The sequence below is a fragment of the Coturnix japonica genome, chromosome 1 (assembly GCF_001577835.2).
Source record: "Coturnix japonica isolate 7356 chromosome 1, Coturnix japonica 2.1, whole genome shotgun sequence".
NCBI lineage: Eukaryota > Metazoa > Chordata > Aves > Galliformes > Phasianidae > Coturnix > Coturnix japonica.
In genome coordinates, this window is record NC_029516.1 from 73,594,051 (window position 1) to 73,619,773 (window position 25,723).

General features: G+C 43.8%; 1 protein-coding gene across 7 annotated transcripts in view; it reads left to right on the forward strand.

The window, feature by feature from the left end:
• The window catches only part of LSAMP (limbic system associated membrane protein), a 909,725-nt gene that overhangs the window by 805,880 nt on the left and 78,122 nt on the right, over window positions 1–25,723 (forward strand). For all 7 annotated transcript variants that reach the window (XM_015875995.2, XM_015876028.2, XM_015876019.2 and 4 more), the window contains one exon: window positions 5,867–5,992. In XM_015875995.2, coding sequence (XP_015731481.1) covers window positions 5,867–5,992 — 126 coding nt within the window. The remainder of the gene's footprint in view (window positions 1–5,866; window positions 5,993–25,723) is intronic.

The window sequence follows — 25,723 nt, forward strand, 5'->3', positions numbered from 1 at the left end:
ACCAATAGAGAGGAAAGTAAACAGACTGGAGGAGGTAACTAACTAATGGGGATATAAGGAAATGGTTGTGGTGGCTTTCTTGTCTGTATTCAACGTTCCCTTCTTGGGACTAGCTATTAGAGCACTTAATGGAGATTATGGGCTGTTGGGCTTTCTTATTTTCAGTACTGTTTTCTTCTACTTCTTGGGTAGAGGTAATAGTGTTGTATCCCAGGTCCAATGAGTGGGAATAAGACTTTTTTATTATTTTATTTCAAATGCATTTTGTAACTTATTGACAAAATACCAAAACATTAAGCAGGTTTATAATTTTAGACTGGGGAGCAGCTGCTTCAGAGTCTAACTTTGTAACTCACTGTCTTGTGCCAAGCCCCATTTGCCAAAAGGGAGCAGCCAGGTAGCCTGGCTGTGAACTACAAGGGGTGGCCTTGATGCTTTTCTTGTTCTGTCCTCCACTCCACTCGTGAGCCAGCCTCTGTGGATGTGAGCTTTCATCTCCTAACCATTGGGCTGACTCATTTTGTAGGAAACCAGGTACGTAGCCTCACTCGTTACCTGCTTCCATAGTCTCATATGATAAAGCTGACCCAGTGTACACGATTACAGCTAATATCTCTGGAGGAGTTTTGAGCTCTGAAGGGGTTTGGTCATAAAAGGCAAGGATAACAACAGCAGATGTTGTGTGTTCTCTTGTTTGTGGTTTCCTTGCTGCATCCTGTATATGGCCCCTGGCTTGTAATAACTGCTGTAGTGGGTGTTTTTGAGACACGGCAATGTTTTGTGGAAACAAATCACTTGCTTTCATTTTGAGAGCAACAGTGATTGCGCTGGGGGAGTGTGCTCTATTTTTCATGTCTCGGTCTTTCTTATTATATAAATTAATGTTAGTTGCAGTTGTCATGAAAGTAACAGATTGACAGCAATTAACTCGAATGGGCTTAGTGCAAAGCAGGTTTTGTGCAGCCTTTTCCTACCTCGCTCTGTCACTGCACGTTGCCTGGGACTTGAATTTCTCCACTAACTCTGTCCTTGCCCCCTCCTGCTGTGCAGCCCCCGCTCTTTCAGGCTTGAGCTTCTTGAGAAGAATGGTTACTGGTTAATTTGTCATTTATTATTTACAGTTGATGACATGTACGAGGAGATGCTGAGCTTGCATCAGGCTTATTGTAGATCTGAAAGGTAGAAGAAATGAATAGGCATTCATGAAAAGCCGTTCTTCCTTGAACTCATTTCCATCTCTCCAGAATATGTCACTGGTATGAGTATGGCCGTGGTGTGTGGTGTTCTGCACATCAGTCCCTTCTCTCACCCCTTCCAGTGGGTTCCCAGGCACGGGTTAATGTCTGCCCTTTTATGCTGAAGGAGGAAAAGAATCTGGCAGCTTAGTCTTCCTCAGCAGTACCATAGACCTGGAAGTGCTTTCCCAAGGTCACCAGAGCCAAAAGGGCCTGACAGCAGCCTGATCTCTGAAGGGATGAGTTGTTCAGCTGAATAGGAAAACATGGGAAAGTGCTGTTTAATTATAATGTTTCCCATTCTGCGGGTCTCCTGGCTGTGATTTTTTGCCCTAATGCCCAGAGAGGCCAGGTATGAGAGGTTTTTCTCGATTAGAGTCACCAAGAGATGGCTGGGCAAGAGGAAGTTGTCACATCTCAGAAGCTCCTGGGCCCACAGGGTTGTTGTTTTTTTTCTCAGCAGTCATCCTTCCCACAGTCTGGGAACTGTGAACATGTAACACAACCCACACTTGGGGAAAAAAATAATAAGGTCAAAGCTTCTCATTTTAAGACTATCCTAAAAAGGTGTGTACAAAGTAATGACAAGTGCCAAGTAGGCAATGCTAACTGTTACTGCTGCTGACAGTTTCAGCATTTTTGACATGCCATCTTGACATCTTGAAAATTAAGTCTCTGACTTTTTTTTTTTTTTTTTTTTGTCTGAGAGAAATTAACGTCCACTAAGATCTGGCCACTTTTAATGCTGAACCGGGCTTTAAATTCACATTTCCTACAATATTCCCCTTCCTCTCAGCCTTTCCTTGCCCTCTGTCCAAGGTAGCAGGCTGAAGGCAACCAGACGTTATACTTTGGGATTTCAGCCTTGAATGCCCTCTTTCTCCTCCACTGAAAAAGTGGCAAGCTAGATATGGCCATCTGGACACATCCTCTTCCTCCTGGGCATTTGGTCTGCATAGTCAGATCTGTTTCTGAGTTCGTTTGATGTGCTGCAAACTAAAATGACTTGACGGCTTTGGAAGGGGCAGGGTGCACATGTCCTAACTGATGCTCTGCTGCTGATGCCCAATAGTGGCTTTGTCTGCTGAGCCATTTGGCCTGGCATTGACCGTTCTGCCAGAGCCTCCATCTGCTAGGCCTACTTCAGCTTAGTCCAGAACAGACCTTTACTTGGTTTGTTGTGGGGCTTTTTTTCCTGATGCAATCATCAACCCTCTGAAGTTAAGTCCCTGAAACATGTGGTCTAGCACTGTTCTCATCTCTTCAGGGCTCTGCTTACATGTTTTCACCAGCACATCAAAGGAAAGCTGTGCTGAGGATGCTGTGAAATCGCTATCCTTGTGTCTGCCGACAGAGAAGCTTGGGCATAACTCTTGCAAAAATAGCAACCTTACATTCTTCTTTCTCAGGCTAAGCCTACAAGTTTAGAACTAAGCCTACTCATTGCTGAGCCAGATCTCACCATGGTGCTGCAATTCGCTGCTGCTTACACATACCACAAATGTGAAGCTATAAGTGTGTTTTGGAGAAGGCAGGGCATTTAATTTCCTACGTGGGGTATTTCCTTTCTGCTGTCCTTTCTGCAATCTTGAGACATTAGTAGCCAGTTTCTGAGAGCACTGTCTGACTGTTGTTTTGTACTGCCAGGCATTTGCTGTGCAGAAAATCCAGGGTATAGAGCTGTGATAAAGGGAAGGAAGCTGGGAATGGATCACTTTTACAGTCAGTGGAACTCTCATACATCCCTCAACATGATGGGATTTAATTCTTTGGCAACATCAGTGTTTTCCAGCAGTGCTTATTTGTTGTGTTTTTTTGTTTGTTTGTTTTTGTGCTCTCCAACTTCCTCATACAAGTATAGCTGCACTGCTAATGGCTCACAGGAGATCACTGATGTAAAAGGTGTCAGGGCTTGTTTATCAGAGGATTTTGCTTTGAGAGAAGGGGGTTGATTTTCTGCTCTGCTTTGCTTTACCCAGTGTTGTGCTGTTAGGAAGATATCCCTGCTCTGAAATTCCTTATCTCTTGGAAAGAGAACCTAGGTGCAATCAACTGTTTCTCCAACATCTCTTACTTCATTTGCTTCACCAGGAGCTCAGCCATCAGCACAAACTCTTACACAGCAGACTGGCTTCCAAGTTCATTTTTCTTTCCATCCTGGTGCCAGTTAGAGAAGGTTGCTTGGGTTTTCATCCAGACAAGGTTTGAGTATTTCCAGGGATGGAGGTTCTACCACCTCTTTGGGAATCTGTTCCTATCTTTGACTTCCCAAAAATGAAAGTTTCTTCCTCACTTTGAGTTAGAGTTTTCATTGTGTAGCAGCTGGTCTGCTGCTTTTTGCTGATCACTCTGCAACTCTGAATGTCTCCTATGCACCTTTCCACTAAGTATTTGTAGACAGAAGTAAGACCTTCACTCTTCTTTGTCTCTTTGAATGTGAACATACCCATCTTTCTCAGTCAGTGCTTGTACATTGTGTATTTGCAGCCTTTTGATCATCTTGGAAACCCTCTGGTAGACTTGCTTCTGTATGTCAATGGCATTCTTGTACTAGTGAGCCCCAAACTGGATGTAGTGCTTGAGAGACAGCATCTAAAGCACTGTATAAAGAGATATAACCACTTCCCTCCACTTATGTGGTTATACTCCTGTTAATACAACCTAGGATATGGTTTGTCATTGCTGAAAGGGCTCACCACAAGCTTATGGTGAACCTGTTGGATCACTACTTCTGCTGGGCTACTTTCACCCATTCAGCAAATATCAGAGTGGTTGAAGTTCTCTGCCAGGCTTGTGACTTTGAGGCTTCTTCTGTCTCACAAAAGCAAACTTCATTCACTGTCTCTTCATAATGAAGTAGTTTGGTAGCAAAAACCAGCCATCACGCTGTGATACCCCTCTGATTCATAGCTCCCAGACAGCTCCCCAGAGCTGGGTGTACTCCAAGTGCAAAATCCTTCACTGTTGTGCTGGTCCTTTCTGCTTTCTCACTGACCATGGTGCCATCCTTTCTCTCCATACTATGACAATCCATCCCCAGTGTACCTCATTTAAATCTGTTCTCACCTAAATTAGCAAGCTCACCTGCAAAGATGCATGTACCTTGTTTCGTTCAAGTAGTTTCTGCTCAGGTGCCCTTGCTTTTCCAAAGAGGTGCCATGGTTGTAGATAATGAAGGTCTGGGTGTGAGTTTGGGGCCAACAGAACGGGGCTAAAGAGCTGTGGATTGTAAACGCCATTGCTATGAATCCAATACACAGCTCGCTGAGGTGAGTTGCTCTCTTCAGGCTTCATTTCCCTTCCCCACCTATCTCGTAGGCAGCTCTGCCTCAGAAGGGCCATCAGCCACTCCTGCCAAGGAGCGGGAAGGGGAGGTTGCTGTCTGTTTACTCTGTGGTAAGCAAAGCAGAAAATGATGTTGTTTCATTCCTCGCTACACACAAATTTGGAAGCTGGGGGAAAATAAAAAAAAAAAAAAGTAGAAAATAAGAAGATTCCTTTTTAGCTAAACTCCCTCACCTCCTCCTGGGCGTGAAGCGTGGAAGAGACACAAACATGAGGAAGGAGAAACAGCCACAGTTTGTTTTGCCTTAAGGAAAGGCTGGGATGCTGAAACACAAGGCCTGCTTCTCATCCACAGCCACTGGTTCAAGTCCCCATGGAATCACTTCAGTCCCGTGACTCAGTTACCTGGGAAGGCCTTTAAGGCACAAGGAGCACAAGCTGTGGCTGCTCTGAACCTTTTTGGGAGCTTGGTATCAGCCCAGGGAAGGCATCGGTACCCAATGTACCTCTGGTTCTGTGCCTTCAGGTCTGGAACCCTGCAGGAGGACATAGAATAGTGTCCAGGGTTTTTTTTAGTTTCAAAATGAATGTTGAGAGCTGGGGCAATGTGTAGAGTTGACCCTCTGTGCAGCCTTGGGGCAAGTAAGGCAAGTTCTTAGAGGTTTTTTTTATCAAGCCCCCAAAACGTAATGTGTCAAAGTTGCAGAAAAATATGTTTCTACCTGCAGGTCCTCAGGGCAGAGGTACCCCTGTAAGGCAGCTCCCAGAAGAGGAAAATTAAGAAGAGTAGATAGCTAAAGGAAGTCTGGTGCAGGAGGCTTTCCTGGGGATGCTGATTTGGTCTCCTCAATGCATATTTGATGTGAGACGTGCTAGTCCCATGACTGTGCTGCTGGGCTTTCTGGGCATTGTATCAGGTGCTCTCTAAGTCAATGCTGGCAGCTTTCTCACAGCCAGAAGGCCCTGCTTTTTCACTGTTTCTCAATTCAGCTGTGACCTTGCCTATGTCTCTGTTTCAGTTCTCTTTTTCCCCCTCCTGGCTGCTTCACCCCACGCATACTCCTGAAAGCAAACTATTGCTCTATGTATCTTTCTCCATTCTCTTTTTACATCTTTGCGCCATTAAAAGGTTGTTACACTGGAATTGATTTTCTCGGCTGCTGAGAAGTCATAACCTTATATTTGGAGTGCCATTCTAATTCAGAAACCTGGGTGGTAAACTGGAGTGCAGTCTGTGAGAGGAGTTCATGTCTGCCTCTGGTTAATAAGTAGATGATTGATAGGTTAAAAGTAGGACCAGCTTCCCTCTGGAATTAATGAGGTCTAACTTTGTTTTGTCTTCATAGTTCCACCAAAGATCTCCAATATCTCCTCGGACATCACCGTGAATGAAGGCAGCAATGTGACCCTGGTTTGCATGGCAAATGGACGTCCAGAGCCTGTCATCACCTGGAGGCACCTCACCCCAACAGGTAAGTGACTCAACTGGCCTATACCCTGCTGATGATTTGTGAACTCTGCAGTAGTTTCCTTCTTTTCCACTGTTATTGAAAATTTCAGTAGAAATTCAGTCAGCTGCAGAAATGAGGCAAGGCTCCTCAGTGCATTGCAAGCATGTTTTGTAGCGTGACCTCCAAAGCATGATAACCACATTGTCCCAGGGAACAATTGAAATTACTTCAGTAGATGTTCTGCAGAACTGGACTTGTGATTTTATTTAGCTTTGGCCTTCATCTATCTGTTCCAGTCTCTTCTGCTGGTAATGCACATGAAGGGAGTGGAAAGAAAACAATGCTGGAGTGGGAGAGAGCAAGAAAGAAGAATTTCTATTTATATATTAAATGGAAGAGGTTCTTTCTGAAAAACTGAGTTTGCTTCCCATTGATTCGCCTTAAAAGGGAGAGGAAAATAGTAAAAGAGGTGATTTTATATTACTTTCCTCTTTGGCAGACAGTGTTCCGTTGTCTTGTGCAGTGAGTAAAGGAGATACTTGATCTGCCATGCAAGTGAAGAGCAGGATAGAGATGGAATTATTCAACAGTTTTGTTCTGCTATCTAAGTATACCTTCCAAGTTTGAGGATGTGGCAAGCTTGGAAGGAAAATGTCCTTTACATAGTCTGACTCCATGGTGATAGCAGTGTGAGTTGCGAGGAAATCTTCATTCCTTAAAAATTATCAGTGGGGATGGGAACAGCTGGTGGGTTTCTCTTCATCTGTATCATGTCATTGGAGGAGAGAGCTCTTTACTGGATTTCCTTTTTGCCATCAAAAATTCTGTCATCTGAAGCATGTGGGGAAAGTATTCATTAACTGTGTATAGTGTTCTGTGTTGCCATATGTGTATATGGTTAAGGAGGGTTTGAGGTGCGCAGAGTACAAGTCTTCTTTGTGTGCTAGAGAAACTTCATCTGTCAGCCAGCAAAGGGAAGAGATTCACACAAATAAAGTTAGAGGGGGGGCCAGAAAGAGATGATAGAACAGGGCCTGATCCAAGTGCTGCATCCAGAAGCCCCTGGATTTGATGTCTGTGGTTCAGACTGGTGTTGCTCAGATTTCCTGTCTCATCCCTGCAGCCAAAGCATTTGTGTATTTGAAAGCTAGATACGCATCTTGTGGTTTGGGCCCATTTCTTGCAGAAGAATGAAAGAAAAATGGGTAAAGACTACCAGGAAGTAGTGAAAGAGCAGAGCTGTTGTGAAGAACCCTAATCCTTAGTGGTATCATTGACACTGCTTGGTTTTCCAGCTTTCTTTGTATTAAGCACAGATGTGCCATTGGTATGCAGAGAGAAATAGTCCCTGTCTTTTTCACCTTTATTTATGTACTTAAAATCTTTTAACTTTGGCACTTTTGCTCTTAAGGTTTATTTCTTATTGAGTCTTCCATCTTACTGTACCCTCAGTCTTGTAGTTTTCCACCCAACTTTTTCTTATATTTTAGTATGAAACACACTAGCTATTCTGTGAGCACAATCTAATGTTTGAGTTAAAGGAGTAACAGGAGAATTAAATTAAATATTCATGAAAACTGAGCCCTGATATGTATCAGATGTATCGTTTAGAAGATCAACGTGAAGATTCTTGTCCTGGCTCATCCCTTTAGCTGCATGCTTGTGCTTTGAGGGTTTTTCAGTTGTACTCCTTACTCCATGATATCAGGCTGAGTTCATTTCTCCCTTCCGAGGACTCCCCAGAGCATATTTCCATTCTGGCAATCCTGGATCCCACCCCTGCTTTGATTTCCATGTCAGTTTTAATGGGATTGTTCATCACTATCCCACTATCCTCCTCACTTTTCCTCCTGTGTTATGTGTCTGAGAGACACTGCCTTGTTAGTATCCATCAGTGCCTTCTCACTAGCCCTTTCAATCAAAACTCAAGCCTTCCCTTTAACAGTGAAGCCCACCAAGCACCTCCTTCCTAACTGGGGAGGAAGGACAGGCAGTACTTCATGACTGTCTGTCATGTCCACATCTTTTTGCTTGTTCTACTGTCTCTTCCTGCATCTCAACCCATCTATTATCTTTTCTCCATACAGAGGAACTGAGTTCAGGCTGAAGTCCTGTCTTTGTGCAGCACGTATACCAGTAAGGCACTTGTCCAAAATGAGGGACAAAAAAGTTCCTTTTAAATGTTTTCCTTGAGGTTGACAATTAACAAAAAAAATCCCAAATCTATTCCAAAGCTATCATGGTTAGAAACATCTGTCTTATCTTGGAATCTCCCTCTTCCAGGATTGTCAGGCATTTTGGCTCGATTTATGCTAGTTTTGAGCACATCTGCTACCCATCAAAGAGCTATTTTAGACATTGTAAAGGTTTCTAAAATCTCTCTCTCTCTTTTTCTCTCTGTGGATCTTTTTGTGATTAAACTCGTGACTGCAGAATTGTAAGAACGAGCTCTATGGAGCTTGTGTAGGAGGTTTTGAATGGACAGGTTGTGAAATTAAACCAGCACTGGGGGTCGAGAGAGCCAAATTACTTTTTCTTTGTGCACTTTCCTGAAGGAGTTCATTAGCAAATTTGTCTACTGTTTCTTTCATTCATTGATTTGGTCAGTAGCGTTTGGCTAATTATCTAGGCTAGGACCACAGAAATGATTTATTTCTTGTGGGCTGGAAAGCGGAAGATACAAATGCAATGGGAAGTCACTGATGCTGCCTTCTTTGTGTGAAAGAGGCAGAGATGCATGTGATCGTTCATTTAAATGAACCGTCATCTCCCACTCATTTGCCTATCTGGGAAGTAGAATATTCACTTTAAAAAATGCTGAGTGCCTTCCTTTGCTCGTACTTTAGTGAGTACTTAACAAAGCATTTTTTCTTTAATCAACTGTAAGGCCCCAAGACTTGAAGTAACCCCACAGGTAAACCCTCTCTCCTTCTCTGGTGAAATAACTGAAGTTTGGCTGTGATTGTTGACTCTAGCACTGACACCAGGGAAGAAGACAGATAAGGGGAAAAATGCATAATAATTCAGGTGGCAACTGACAATACAGATCAGCTTTAGTTCCAAACAGTGTTTAGTAATGAAAGCAGAAATGACATTCCTTGAAATGATGCAAGTCCTTGCTCTCCTCCTCTGTTCCTCTTCACATGGTTGACTGACTGGATTTTGACAGAGCAACCAAATAAGAGAGTCCAGCCAGACCCTTTTCTTCCTTATCTGACAGGTTCCAGTGCTGTAGGACCAGGGCAATGGCATCTAACTAGCTATGGTTAGCTTAATAGGCATTGCCTGGGAGCACAAACGTCATTAGCTCTTCTCCTTCAGCCAGCAGAGCTCTTATGGGATTGCTGACCTGCAGCTTCCAGCACCTCCCTGCACGTAGTCCAATTGCCTCCCTTGTGATTCAGGACATGGGCTTATTAAGCCTGCTGTGCCATGTGACTTCTCATCCCACTATGTGATGGTAAGCCTTAGAAACCCTCTGAAATGGATGTATGAGGAATCTGTGGTTTGTTCTGCTAGAATGGGGATGAGTAGTGGAGGTTACTAATACAAGCTAGGTGACTTGGCAGTCGGTAGCATTAGGAATATTTCACCTGGGGATATCCTGCAGTCTCTCATCTTTTGAAAGGGACGAAACTCAGAATCTCCCCTCTGTGACTTTCTATAAGGAGTGGGTGCTATACTATTGTTTTCTTATTAGCTTATAGCCTACACAAAAGTATAGATTATTTTTTTCATCACTGAATGTGGTCCTATCAAATTCCCAGTTGGACCACAGGCTGGAGAAGGCCCCAGCTCAGGGCAAGTATCATTCATCATGCTGGCAGGTTCTGTGTGGGCTACCACAGGCAGCCTACCCATCTGTGGCCAGTTTCATTATGAGATGCTCTGCTTTCTCTGAACCATGCATCAAGAGAACAACTTACACAGTCAAGAAAAGACCCAGTCAGATAGTTTACAGATGGTAGGCAATGTCTGTGTTTGAGCTCATCTTAGTTTTATTTCACGTCTTTCTTGACTTATGTTTATTCAGGCTAATGTATGTTCTCCCTACCCATAAGCTGCTGAGATCACAATCCAAGAGGCAATCATTTATCATTCCTCATCTCTCCATCTTAGTCAGAGCAATGCTAGATGCTTGGTTGACTGAAAAAGCTTCCTGGGGAAAATAAATATTCATGTACATTCAAGTACTTCTCAATAAACTCTCTTTCAACAGCAGCCCTAAAGCCCTTGTGAATTGAGTTAACAGCAACGTGGACATGGACTGTTGTTGCAGGTATCACCAGAGATCTCACTACCAAGCCCATTGTCTTAGATGGGCAGACAAATGCCAAAGTAAAAGGTAGCTTCTATCTGGAGGAGCTAGTACTCACAGACAGAAAGTCCCATTCATCCTTCTACTCCTTTCCCATGAGGGCCTTGCTCCAGGATGCTGTGGCAAGTTCTGTGACATTAGTACCCAAGTGTTTTGGCAATCTCAGAGGCTGTTCCAGGAAGGCAAAGCTATATTGATCTATATTAGGCTCAGCTCAAGGCTGAACAAATGGGATTTACTGGTTCTGTGTAACCAGTAGAGTAGCAAACCATTAAGTTTTCCTAAGAGCAGTTACAGGGTGAAACCTCTATGAAATCACCAGGTATTTCATTCCCAGTCTGAGTCCCTTGACCTCAGCACAGCAAGGCAGTTCGACATGGAAGACAAAAAAGTCTGGATTCTCTCATATTCCTCCTAACATTCTAAGGATATGTAGTTTGGCTTAAAAAAAGAGCTTAGTTATTACACTGGTAATCACAGCATAAAAAAACAGTCCAAGCAAAGCAGATAAGTATTGATTACAACACCCAAGTTTCATGTCACAGTGTAAAATGAAAGGAGGTGGGAAGGCTTGTCAAATATGCCAGGTCAGTTCTCCCTAGGGGGTGGAAGAAATTCTCATTGAGTCTTAGAGAATTTACCATAACCTGGGAAGTTTAGAAGGGATAGGGAATACAGAAAAGTGCCTTCCTGCTCTGTGTAATTGAGATGGTATACATATAATATGTTTATAAACAGCTATAGAACTCATTGCCATGGAAAGTTATTTAAAGTTAAGAACTTGGCAAGGCTCAAACAGTTTGTATGTTTCTGAGGATAATGTGAACAAATCTGGATATTCTTGTTATTCACACCAAAATACTGAGAAGGATGTTATACTTCATGCTTTGGGGCTCAATTACTAGAGATCAGGATGAGACCTAAATTGAAAGAGACAGATTATCTCACATTCCCCGCTCACTTGTGTATCTTCCCTTAGTACATGCAGGTCTCCTTTTAGGGTCAAACACTGAACATGAAGGAAGCAGAGAGCTCTCTGAAGGCATGAAATTAAGATGACCTTGTTATTCACGTGGGCAACTTTGTCTTTATGTCCAATGTTTGTTTGCCTCTCGTTGCTATCCAAAGCCTTAATACTCCACTTTGAGTTTGTAAGGAAAGCTTACTTCTGCCCAAAGAAGATAATAAACAGAAACTCTGGACTTCATCCAGAGTTATCACAAGTCAACCCAGTAAGCACTGGGTGGTGACGAGTGGGAAGGGGATTTTCTGGTTATCTAAGCCATTTGCATTTAACCCACCTCTCTGCTACATTCTAAAAACCTGAGTGAAACAGCTGAGGAGAAGGAAAGAAGGAGTAATTTGCATATATATATATACATTATATATATATATATAATTTTTCTTTTAAATGTGATTATTTTTTAATTTGGTGGTGTTACTGCAGGAGCTCTGCTCATGCCCTTATCTGCCTTTGCCTAATCTGGAAATTTAAGGTTTACATGGTACTTGTTTGACTCAGCTTTCTACACTGTTGAAGGGAAGGAATGCTTTTTAACCAAGTCTCATTTCTTTTAGTTCTTGTATCCTCAAAATACTCTGGAAAAAATCTGGTCTCCTCTTTGACAGAGACCTCTCACTTTGTTTCTTATACACTCCCTTTTTGTTTCAGGGCTCTTTCTGAAATCTTTTCCTCTCCCGGTTGAGTTTCTCTCTTGTCCAGTGTTATACAGGAGGATTTTGGGGAAGGATGCTGGCTCACAGAGAGCCTGGGAAAGAAGCCAAAGTTTCAACTTTTTCCAGGCTTTTCTAAAAGGCATCCAAATTTGCTTCAGCCTCTATTTTCATCCTGGTTCCTTTGGCTCTGCTTTTTTAGAAGTCACTTTAGAGGTTCCCTGGGGTAGGTTGCATCTTACTTCTTATCCCTCCTTCTTATTGCATGACCCAGAAGCAAGAGCTTCCCACCCCCATTTATAATAACCTTGCATGCTGCAGTCCTGCTTTCTCCCTGGTACACAGGATGTGTTTGATTTCTTTCTTCTCTGTGTAGCTTAAATATCATCAGGTACAGATCCATCCTATTGTAATAGTGCCCCACTCAGTCCCTGCAGTCTGTGATGCTGTTTCAGTACAAACACGCTTCACATTGATACATTAAACATTCATTTTCATTGCAGCTTTAATGCAGCTTTGATTTCTCTTTTCACCCCATGACAGAGACAAAGATCAGGGCCTCAAAATATTTTAGCACTTCTGAGGAACTGGTGGATTAGTCTGCTGGGAGGAGGGACTTTGCCCTGCTGCCTTTAGCAGTGGTTGGAGGGAAACATCTGCAGTCTTTTGGTCGGTCCTAGGCTGTTACATCTTTGGCAGGTTTTTCTGTGCTATCACTGGGAAGATGGCAGTTGTGTACCAAGCTAGTGGCTTTCCTACCAAACAGAAATGCCGTGGGTTTTTTGATAGCAAGTTGAACTCTGATGGAGTTACCTCCATTTTTCCTGCTCCCAGAATGGTTATTGCTTTGAGTCAACCATGGTATTCAGATCTTTTCCATGGCATTTTAAAGGCTAAGTTAATTTGTGCCTATATAAAAACTTTCATCCACCTACAGAAGAGCAGCATCTTTCTAGCTCACTGCATGCTGTAATACTCCTGTCTGGGCATTGCTGTATAGTCACTAGCTCTACCTTCAAGTGCTTCTCCACTGAGATGTTCCTGTTTAGCCAGGATATTCAGGAATTACCAGATTGTTCTTTTCCTGCTGTCTTTCCATGAGATAGTCTTGAAGGATTCCAGAAGACCTGAAGTCAAAACTGAGAAGATGAGTGTTCAGAATAATGTGTAATTAATGATGATAGGGAAAGGAATTGTTGCCATACTCTAGCGTAAGTAGAATTACTTACGGTAATAGCAGGTATATAAAAGTAGGTAGCAGGTTACCAAATTCTCCTTCATTCCCACCTGCAAAAACCTTTTGAAATCAAGGAACATTGCTGGCATGACTAGGAAGAAAAGAGGAAAGATCTGCTGGCTGCCCACCCCTGCTGTGTAGTAGGTCCTGCCCTGCTCTTTCCCTACCAGCCTTCCTTGTGCTCCACTGCACAAACCTGCCATTATATCCTACCTTTAAGTAGTCAACTTCCACAGACTGTTGGCAGAAAATGTCACTGAGTGCAAGATTCTGCCTGTGTGTGTGTTATCGTGTCTCCCTCTAGTGATGTGAACTAATGAGTCTGCTTTGGGTCTCATGTGCATGGTGCTACTTCATCAGTGACAGGTATTTTTAAGGTTTTATAGGGGCAAAGAGGTGATGTTTTAAGATGGGGTCCAATTTCCCTGCTGTCTGGAGGTCATATGTACCACTGGCAGCTCCATGTTTGCAGCTAGAGCTCACTGCTCAAAACGTAAAGAGTGCTTGTAAAGATACAGAGAGATTGACTGTGAATTAAATAGATATTAAATTTAAAATGCTGTGAATTTTCTGGTTTCAGTTCAAACATCCTTAAAAAAGTGATTCCTAAGAAGAAAATGGAAAGGCTGCATATTTTCCCCTTGTAGCTGTAATCTATAAGTACTTCCACTTTAGATGAGCATATTTCTCTCTCTTCACAGTAGGATGAAGATACACTAGGGAAGGTTAAGGTAGTAGCTTATAGCTGTTCCCTGCGTTCTTTTTCATTATATTTCATTTCATTATATTTCATTTAAAGACAGTTCACCAATTTTACTTGTATGCCATAGTTTGACTTCAGCTCATCTCAGTGACTTGGCTGTCTTTAATGGCTGATATATGCTGCATTGGAGCCAGAGCGTCTGTCTCATCTAGTGTGACGATCTCAGTGAACGTGGATAACAGCATCCACATCAGTGCATATAACAGTGATTTCTGGAGGGAGTGAAGCATACAGCCCCAAAGTCTTCAACCCTTCTAGTTACTCCCATGAAATCATCTGATTTTTCTCTTGCCTCTACCTCTACCTGCACACCAGTCCCACTGATGAATACAATCAGCATCTATGCCCCATGACCTGCAAGAAATCTACTGACAGAGATAAAATCAGGGCAAAAAATAAGCCAGTTTTGGGGGGCAGAACATCCTGTCGCTGCTTGCTGTGTTGACCACAGCAAGGTCAGGCATCATTCAGCCTTCTGCAGAGTGGAGGTTTTCTCTAGCATCTGAATATGGTTGTCCTGGAAGGGGGTGCCTGCCAGCTGAAGGTATTGAGCAGATCATCCCTTCTTGCAGTAAACTTGCAGCGAGTGGCCACCTCAGTGCTAGGGTGCCACAGGGTGCAGAGCAGACAGCAGTGGGATGGCTGAGTGCAGGTCCATCCAAGCAGGGAAGAGTCACTGCCTGATGCAGACAATGAAGTTCATGCCAGTTTGGGTCTGACGTGAGTGATGTGAAGGATGAGCACATCCTGAGGATCACCGCTGGCCTGCAGCCACCAGAAAAAGTGTATAACGCATGTAATAAGGGCCTGGAAAAAGGCATTGATTATCAGAGATTTCAATTACCACAGTATTGATGTAGGGCTGCAGGAGAGAGGAAGGGCCACAGAATTTGGAGAAGACCATACCCATGACACGCTCCACTGGGCAGCTGTAAAGCCCATGTATTGTGACCCAAGAAGGCCACAAGTGGGAGATGAGCTGTACCTAAAAGGAAAAAGCATCCTTTGACTGCAGGATATGGATTTGTACAGCTGTCCAGAGCCTGCCTACAGAACCTAAAGTACAGCTGTGTGAAGGGAACAGGAGAAAAATTAATTATCTTTAGTGTCACTCCTGGTAAGAGACAAAATGTTAGAAATTCTGTGAACTACAGAAGCTCAGACCAGGCTCCAGACTTTGCATCTGCAGCCTCCTTCTGACAGTCTCACTTGTATCAACTGTGTTTGTCCCTGATGGACTTGGCATCTTCCAGGCAAATAAGTAATTGGTTCTTGTCTCTGTCTCCCCTTCTGCCCAAGGGACTTTAAGCTAATTTGTGCTGACTGTTGTCTTTGGGTAAAGGGTAACTGTGAAGGGAAGCCAGGATGTATAGATAGATGGATGATCCTTGCACTGTGAAGTTGTAGGTAGCCTCGCATCTTGTGAAAGGTCTCCATCTTTGTGAGAGGGTTCCTTTAGGAGATTTCCAGGGAATGAAGCAGGTGGAGATGGGATATGCCTTAAATGTTTCATCAAGCTTAGCTCTAGGCTCAAATGCCCAGAGGTGCACACCCCACAGCTTGGGTGAAGTACAGGTACACAGTGATGCAGGTGGCTCAGTGTGAGAGCCTAACTTGTGCCTCAGGAAGTGGCAGGGTGGGTCTCAGAGTCCATGCACAGAGCACAGGCTGTAAGGGATTTGTGGATGAAGGAAAGTCACATTTGACACGAGCATCTCTTGAGTGAGACCCAGGAAAGATGTAGAAAGGAGGCTGTTAACTCGAACAGACAAAAGTAATTAGAGAAGCAAAATAATAGATTAATGAGCAGCCAGCGTCAAGGGAACTTAATAATTATCAGTAGAGGATTTCTTTCAATGCACAGGCTGGCCGAGGGCAAGAAACATAGCGAGCAAAACTCCAGTCCTGTTTAAGGAAGCTGCTAGGGGATTTGGGGCAAGGGGGTGATGGAGGATGATAGCAGAGGGTGAGTTAAGTGCTTCCTTTGAATCTCTTGTTTTCTGTAGCTCAGGTAACAGCTGTGGAGGAGGGGGATGTGGGAAATGCTAGATAGTATCTAACGGTGTTAATAATGGCTCAATAAAAATGCTCTGATAAGAACACATTAAAGTTGCACAGTTAAGCACTTGCAAGCCAGGTAAGGTGAGATTTAAGGTTACAAATACAACCTTAACTCTTCTCCTGCTGAGTGTACCTTAGCAGGCAGCCTCTAATTAAGGGGCATCAGGCTACTTCCCAAGTAATACATCATAATATCGGTTAATGCTCTCTTCAGCTTTGGGCAGGATCATATGGTGCTTTAAATGTTGTGTGTGTGTCTGGTGAAACATATCCATTTTAATAATGGTGCTGAGAATGCTGCATTAGTTGCACTTGAACCAAATAGTGTGGTTTAGACACAAGGTCCATTTAGAGTGTTTAGACAGAAGGCAACCCACCATCCATTCTATCAGGCCACCATCTCATGGCTCAGTGAGCAGTAGGCTAGGAATGTGTCAGCATTCACTGCAAGTTATGCTGAATACAAGAGATTTCTTTCTAAGAACAGGTTTTGACTCCTTTAGCTCTGCGTGTTGTGTTTTTGACCTAGTTGTTTTTCTGAAGTCATTTTGACCACAAGCCAAGATATTACTGTGTCACATCAGACTGTACCACAAGATGTGCCTGTCCTCTCTGTCACTGAGACTTGGGTTTTCCATTATGTTATCAATTTATTTTTCTCTTAGGCCTTCTGCACTTGCTACTTTTAGTCTCATTGCATGCACCATGGTTTGTGATACAGTGGAAAAGAGGACACGTAAATAGTAGATCTATTTGTGAGGAGCAGAAGTGAACTAATCCAATGGTCTTAAACTGCACGTTGTAGATTCTTGGTAGCTATGTCAGGTTCTTAGCCCTGCCCATGCTATGACCTCACAATCCTTTGAGAAGTATCTATTCCTTCTGCTGTGGAAGTGACGTTGGACTATGACTCTCTCCAAATCTGTCATCGTGTGAGTTCAGATGCAGACTTCATGTGTTTGAGAGTGTCTAGAGCAGTCTCAGATGCCCTGAGCTTTATTTTTGTATTGTGGATCACTGTCCAAACAACAAATGAGGCAGCAGGAAAATCAAAGGCAAGCATAGTAGTCTCAGCAGCAAAAAGATATTTCTGCAGGTTTCCAAGGGTGTGTTGCTGGTTGCCCCAGCAATGAAGAATCAGGTGTGAGAGCTGTCCCTTCAAGGCTTACCAGGCGATATAGAACAGAAGGTCATCAAAAAGGCTTTGCGTGAAAAGAAAAGGTCACAAAGTCCAGCCAGTCCTCTGGGAGCTGGCCCCAGGGGAGCAGAGGTATGTGCAAGAACTGAGAGGAAACCTGTGAGGAGACAGCTAGAGAATTTAACAGAAAGCCCCTCGGCATGGGAAATATGGTGATTAGTTTCCACAGACCTGAACGCATCTGAAGTGAGCTAAAAATTTCCTCACTCAGAGACTTTGGGGATCACTGAGCATAGTTTGTTTAAAAGAAATGAGCTTCATCTGAGAGGTTTTGCAACTTGTGCTAATGAGAGTCTGTCTGTCAAACTTAAGTGGCATCAAGTGGCTCAGAACAAGGGCTCTTGGGCGTTAAATGGTTCCTACCAAATACCAAGCCCATTACCATGATTGGCTGTTATAGCCCTCTAAACGGCAAAAGTGATTAAATTGGTCGTTATGAAACACTAAAGATGCATAATTATGAAAAATAGGGCTTGAGTAAGAGGAGATTTCATCTCACTCACTGGCTTGTATCTCAAGGAGGAATCAATGCAGGAACGTTTTAAAAGCAGCCAAGGGTTGCCCCTTGTCTGGTTTTCTCCTGACAGTCTGGAATCATGAATGTGCTTGGAAGGGAGCGTGTTTCTCCAGTCTCTAGGCCAGTATATGAGTTGGAGCCTGACTATCGCATGACCTGCTCTGCACATAAGCTTAAAATTCTCCCTTGCCAGGGGAAGCTTTGACTTCCTGCTATCCCTCACACCCCTGAGCTCTGAGGGAAGTCAGCTCTTCTTGGTTGTTTGCCACAGGATCCATCTAACCCATCCAGCAGTATAGAGCAATGAGCTGGGAACATGTGTCCTGTGCTGAGCCAAGCCCCAGCAGAGAAGCATTTGGGCAGGAAAGGTTATGCTGGGCAGGAGCAGATCCAGCAACTCGGTGAGAGCTAAAGCATCAACACATTGGTGTTTATTTAGCAGACTGGGCAGTCAGAATTAAGAATTAAGCATTTTTCAACAGGAAACTGCTGTGGGAGGCTTTGAGATGCAGCCAGTGCCAAGCAAACTTATCCATACCCAGCTGTGCCTCATTTGCTGAGGTGAGCTCCTAACCTTGGTATATCAGTCACTCCTGCCTTATCCAGGAGGCAGGGATTTGTGCTGCTGGATGCTGTGGATGCTGTGGGTATGAGGGCTGCTCCAAAAGTCATACCTCCTATTTTACTGTGTTGCCCACTCTATCAGAGGCAGATGTTGGAGGGATGGCAGTAGAGGTTGAACCTCCCCAGCGATATTCCCTTACATGTTGTTGCTGTGTGACAGATGGCAGCAGAGGGGCAGTCTGACAGAATGACATCTGACATGGAAGTGCAGGTGAAGCAAAGGTGTGGAATTGAACTCCTTCATGTGGAAAAAACAGCACCCATTGACATTCACCAGTGCTTGCTGAATGGTTATGGCAGCCAGCCTTTGAATGTGAGCACAGTGAGGCAGTGGGTGGTGCGTTTCAGCAGTGACGACGGTGGCAGTGGGGCACCTCCACTGGTGCAGATTGTTAGGAGCACAGCATGCAGGCTCTTGTTCACTGCTGGTGGAAATGCATACCTAATGGTTGCAACTATGTTGAAAAGTGGTGTTTTGTAGCTGAGAATATACTCTATCCAACAGTGTTATGGTGCTCTTTGTATCTGTTGTAGTTTCCATGGAAATAAATAGGATGTATTACTTTCAGAGCGGCAAATGAACATTTTGTCCTTGTAGGAAACTCTCTGTTAGCTGACAGCAGTCTGTGCCTCGTAAGTGAGCAATGCTGAACTTTTCATTTCCACTTCAGCCCCTTCCCTGTGGGCTGAGGGGACACCTCCTCCTTCTATGAGTGGCATCATTTTAGCATCTGCATTCTTGCTGCTATGAAAAACAGCAGCCTGCCCGTGGAAATGGCCAACAGCTGCTCCAAAGTTGCATTCTCCATGCCATGAGGAAGGTTTGTATGAGGCAGCTTGACAAAGGTGGGTGGTAGAGATGAAGTGTCGGGACTCCTGTCACTGGTGTTTGGTGATTGTGTGCAAAGCAACAGGAGCGCTGAGTGTCCATGGAACTCTACAGATGGGCAGGTGTTGAATACAAAGTGGCACAGCTACTACCTGTCTTTGAGCTTAGAGTGTGAAGGGAAAAGGTTGTGGAGTTCTGTCAGTAAAGAACGGGAGGCTTGTGCCTTTATAACATCTCCCTATCACTGGGTAGCTCTGAGGGTGAAACAGATGCTTTGCCCCCTTCTGCTCTCCCACTCAGCCTCCCAACTGTGCCAGTGCCTCTCACTGCTGCTTTAGAGTCTCCCTCATATAATTCTCATGCTAAAAGGCTGGAATAGCACCAAGCACAGAGCAGAATATGTGCATAGTTGTTCTTTCGCACAGCTCCATCAAACCAGACTTCCTAAAGCTCTGATATTCTGGATTTGCATGGTTTCAGCAGAAGCACATTCTTTATTTATTTATGTTTCAGTATCTTTTTAGTTGTCTCCTTTTTTGCTGCCATCTCAACCCTAGAAGAGCTCATTTTTACACCCTCCTCAGGAAGAGTGATAGCTGTGCTGAGCTATGCGCAGCCTCCCGGGGCTCTCTGCTCTCCTTGGTTGCTGCATTTCTCTGTAGGTGAGCACTGCCTGAGTTGCAGAGCCCATGTCCTTGTTTTTCTGGTGGGAACCAGGTGGTCACTGGGGATAAGCTCATATTTACGTACTCTTACTCCTCCTGTGTCTGATATTTAATGAACTGGAAGATCCTACCTGAAATTCTGCTGACCATCCATCTCCCTCATCTATCCGTGTCTGCCTTCCATCTTTCCTGGTATGACAGCTGATTTGGAGCATCTTTCAGGAACCTAATTTTGTTGTAAATCAAATGCCTTTAAAAAATGATCAGACACTGCTTGGTATCAGAATATGTCATTTAAGGCATTAGTCACTTCTAAGAAAATATTCAGTGTGTATGCAATTTATGTTATTATTCATGTCCCAAAGGGCGAATAATATCATCTTCAGGTGCATGTGAGAGTGTGTGAGCAATCCTGTTGGCTGATTTGCTGTGTAAAGTTGCCTTCCGTAGTAATTCTGTTGCTGCTGTAGTCAAAATAAAATGTGCCCTGTCCTAAAAGGAAAGCCAACTATCTCCACTTTTTGAAGAGACTGTACTCTTCACAAAGTTGAAACACACCCCTTGGCTCCTGCCCACATTTAATCCTCATCCAAGTCCAGTCTACTTAGCCAACTTGATGTGAAGAATCGCTTGCGTTAATTGGAGTTAGAAATATCCTGAAAGGTTTTAGACCGCTCTTGAGTTTTGAACAGAGGACAGCTTGTGAAAATGGATTGATTTCATTCCTTAGATGTCTTTCTAACTTCTTTTCGTGACTTGTTGTAATTTGCACATAGTTGTTAGCTTAAATCCCCAGCTGTACAGGAAAAGATTGCTCTTTGAAAGGGTGAATGTTTGCCACAAATTCTGGTTCCGGGAATGCAGACATATTTCATTATTGCAGCCCGCTTCCAGGAAACAATGTGACCACAATGAAGTTCCTTGCCTACACACGCTAGCTTGTACATATTCGAAAATGCCTACATTTTAGATTCTTCCAGAATAATGAATGCATCTGAGATTTCCCATATTATTAGCTTAGCTTATGCTAAAAAATAATAGGGTTGTGATTGCCATTCTCTTTGGATTTGACATTACAAGTGTGTGTATCAGGAACTAGATCACTCGAGAATTAAGCTTGCTCACTTCCCTGCAGAAATAATTTAGTCCAGATGCCTCAAAAAGCTTAATTTGTGTTCAGGGAACAGCTTCTCAGGAACGAATGGATTACAGACACTGGAGGATAGAATAAGTAAAAAACTGAGCCTGAATATCGCATATGGAACCTTTTCCGTCTTCTAATTTGCTCTATAAGCCCCAACTGCATTTTAATCAGTTGCTTTTGACAAGTATGATTTTGATGGCAAAAGGGGAGCAGGTGGACGCCTTATTTCTTTATAAAATTGAAGTTGTTCTCATAGGTTTCAGAAGGGCTTTGGGACTTCCTCAAACACTACAGTCTTCATGGGCAGGATGTCAATGTCCAGAAATTGTATCTGAACATGGAAGTTGCATATTTCTAGCCTAAACATGTTTATTCTAATGGCAAATACTGTGTTGTGACTGTGATCTTACTATTTTGCTTGTCTTTGTCGTATCACTTTGTTTTGCCTATATGTTGCCTCTCCCTTTGCTAGCTGTTTTTATAATCTAGTGCTTATACTCTGTCAATAAATCTAGGAGGGAGCGTTGTAAATTCCCTGTTTTCCACTTCTCAAGCCCTAACTTGGAAACTCGAATTTAAGGTGTCAAACAGAATCCACTCGTGTTGCCTTCACATTGCTGTGGCAAAGTGCATCACCTTTAAGATGCTGGCAATAGGTTCCCAAGAAGAAAATGCATTCAGGAGTTGTCTGAAATAGATTTTCTGAAAGTGACTTTAAATACAGAACTACTGTCAAAGAACTACCCTTAGCAAAAGCTACTCATTGAGCTGGATAGCCAGCAAACCCAAAGACTGGACCAAAGACCAGTATTAATTGTCCTTTACTAGACATCAGTCTCGTAGAGGTAGGGACATTGCCTGTAAACTTGTACCAAAGCAATCTGTTACTCAACTGTCCTTTTTCTCACCGTTTGCCAAGTTGGCTCTTTCCTCTCCAGAATTCCCCAGGTCAGGAAAAGAAAACGGAGCGAGGTACATTTGTCAATAGCTCTTCCATCAAAGCCTGCCTAATTTATATGCAGGCAATAAGTGAATTATGCCTGCAGGGAAAGGCAGCAGAGACAGGTTGAGCAATTTTAAGTGATCCTCTCCTGCTTGCATTTTTTCAGTGTTTTGAAGGCCATTTGTAAAGGTAACTTTACATTCCCAAACTTGTGAAAGCATGAGGTAGGTAGCAAGGTTTCACACAGCCTCTTGTACGTAACTTGAACAAGAGTGCTGCTTGCAATGAGGTGTGCAAGAAGATTGGAACATTTGCTGTCTGAGGATGCTCTTATCTAGAGGGTGTATGGCAGCCTCCACAGAGTTTGCCCTGCAGATGTAGTGTTCAGAAGTGTGTTGCTGGAGCTCTACCTCATGTCAAGAGCTGAGGGAGTGGGAGAGTTGAAGAAAAGTAGCTGGCAGGGAGCTTGGAGCAAATGACCATAGGCATTAAGAGGGCTGTGACAAGCAGGAACCCTGTGTATGAGCATTTCACAATCAACATCCTTGAGAGCAGTGTGACTGAGCCTGCCCGTGCTCCTCCTCCTGTAGCACGTTTTATCAGCACTGGTGTAGGATGCAAAGCAGACCAGGCCTCCATACTCACCCTCCCAGCTGCCAAATACTTCCTGCACTTTGTCCTTCTCCATTTGCCCAAGCATGCCTCTTACAGCGGGAAAAGCAAGACTCTCCTCTTGCTATGAATCCAAAGCATTTCCTTGGGTTTTTGGAGGTTGTCACTGGACACATCCCCACCATGCCAAAATGCAATTACCAGAGATGCTCTTCCCCTCTTCCCAACACCATATTGTAGTGGGAATCAACTCTTCTCATGGCATCAACCTCAAAAACCAATATTCGTAGCCTGTTTGCTCCTTCTCCCTGCATTGGTGCTGGCAGCTGCTGTTCCACTGCCTTCCTGCGTTTGAGATACCTGCCACAGTAGTGAGATCCTCCTGCAAGCTCATTAATTGAAAGGAATTTCTGTCTGGCCTGAAGATGTCAGGAGGCTGACGGAGACGTGTTTCTGTAAAATGAGGCTTGATCTACAGTGCAACAGTCTGGATCACTGAGACTCCTTGACGCTCACTGCCTGCAGCCAGCTTTTCCATGGGGACGTTAATTAAAGCACAGTGTTCGAGGTGTGGTTGCCAGAGCCCCCCAGCTCTGCTGCTGGTGCGTCCTCTGCAGCAGGGCTGTGTGAGGGGCCGTTGCTTTCTTCCCCTTGCCTGTTGTGCCACTTCCATTTCTCATTCCCATCAATTTGAAACAGAGCCCTGCTGACCCTGCTGACCGCCACTCATACATTTCCCGGTGTGGTTAATAATAACGGTCTCTGTGGGAAATGATGGGCTGAGACAGAGAAAGGATGTAATGATGCTATGGCTGGGGTAGGCAGAAAGAGGAAAGTGAAGTGACAAGAAGCTAAGCAGCAAGAGAGGGGTGTGATGATAAAAACAAACAAACCTGCAGACGTCTGAAACCCACAGCAGCAGTATCCCTGAAATAAATGGAGAGAGACAAGCTTGAGCCCCTAAGGGAGAGGAAAGGGGAAAAGAGAGAGAGAGGGGAAAGTGAGCAGAGAATTATCCAATAATTGAAATGGCATCAGGGAAGAAAAGAACTGAAAAGCACAGAGGGAAAGACAGGCTTGGAATTGGCAGATGGAAAAGAAAAAGGATGAAAAGCAGAGAGAGCGAGCATGGAGGTAGGACAATGTAGAAAGTGAAAGAAAAAGACAGAGGGAATGGTATATGCAGAGCTAACCATAGGGAATTAAGGCAGAACTGGAGGTGGAGAAGCATGGAGGGAAAGATCATGTAATGGCAGAGGAGGAAAAGAAGAGGTGAACTGAGCCAGGGCAGAGAAAAGAGATAAAGCAAGGTATTTGGGATTAGGAGGGAGGAAAGAACAAGAAAGCGGGACATAGAGAGCTGAAGAAGAGCTACTTGAAGAGTCCCAGGTCTGTGCTGTTGAAATTCACCGAAGAATTATGCAAAGCAGGATCTGGATACACTGAGTGTCTGATGGCTCCTTCTTCTTTGGGGCTTCATCTGTCCCCGTCATGTTCTTGGGACCTGAGGGTAAAATCCAGGGAAGCACTTTTTCCTTTTTGCATAAACAGAGTTTGATGCTAGGGGAGATTTTTCGACCCTGCACTGCAGCCCTGGTACCTGTAGCACATAGCAGGCAGGTTTGCTGTATGTGTTTTCTCAATAGCAGGCACCTTTTGGCGCAGCAGGTCCACCACTTCCTTGCTTCTTGCTTGCTGGGTGCTGCACAAGAACTATGTCTCCTTCTGTTGGTAAAACAGATCAATGCTGACACTGTGCACTGTCAGAGATTTTTCTATACATGCAGACAGTTGCTGTTACCCTTGGCACTCCTCAATAACCAGTTATGTGACTATCTCCATTTTCTGGCTCACTGTTCCTTACCTCAAACAGATCAAATTAGAAAAGATGGTTGAATTTACTCTTGTTAGTTCCTATATCTTGGTTGTAGAAGCATCAGTGGCAGCTCCTGGAGGAAAACTCTGTCTCCTGTGCTATGGGCAAGTTAGCCAATGCGTAGTACTGGCCCATGGCTGCTCAGAGAGAGTTAAGTGGGCAAATCTTCTGTAGAGTTCATCACTCTTCTTAGCTGCTCACATGTTCAACAGTTGAAAGCCATTTTGCAAGAAGTCATGCACTGTCACCTTAGCATTCTTGTCCTGGGCTCTGTGGTCAATTAGTATCATAGAGTTGCTCAGGTTGGTAAAGGCCTTAAAGATCATCAAGTCCAGCCACAACCTAACCATACTACCCTCCTCATAGGGCAGATTCTCTGAGTCCTTCACAAGCCTTGTTGCTCTTCTTTGGAACCTGCTCCAGCACCTCAATGTCCTTTCTGTACTGAGGTGCCCAAAACTGAGCACAGTACTCGAGGTGAGGCCTCAACGGTGCATTTCTTTCCTTGCGCTCCTGTGTAATAGTATATAAGCCAAAGATCATTCTTTGCCTCTATGGGTTTTTTTCCCCCCCAAAAATGTCTTCATGACAGTCTCCATGAGAGTTTTAGCTTTGATGTACATCTGAAGCACTTCCGGTCTTTTTTATGGGTTGAGGCAGGCATGCACTTATATTAAGCAGAAGTATTTTTTTCTAGGATTCGGTGACAGGCGTAAATACACGCACACATCTGGAGCTTTGCTTACTTTAGACATCCTGCAACATTTGTCATATTGAGTCATTGGGGCTTCTTCTAGGTAAGGCATGAGAATAAGTCTGAAAAACAACTTCACAAACAGCACAACTACAATATTTATTTTAAAGATCTGCATCAGTATTCATGGAACTATTTTTTACCGACACCCTTTTCCTCAGCTTTTTTCCAACTCCTTAGAAATCACACCCCTCCCATCTTTTGCCATTTCAGTTTCCACCTGTTCCATGTAAAGCGTTGAAATCAGCTCTTTTTCTATTTTTTTCTGTTAAAGATGAAAGTCGTTAGTATCAAATACAAGTCGTGGTGGCATGTGGAAAGAGAGGGACGTAGGTGAGCCACATGGCTGGCATTCTGATGCAGAGATTTGGTTTTCAATTAGATAATGCTCTCTGAAAACAGGGCTGCTGGAGCACATGGGACAATATTGACTAAAGCACAAAGCAATTCAGTGGGTGACCTTCATGCTCCCAAGGATGTAGCCAGTCAGGATTCATGGAGTGTAAATGCCACCCAATCAGTATTCATTTCATGTGA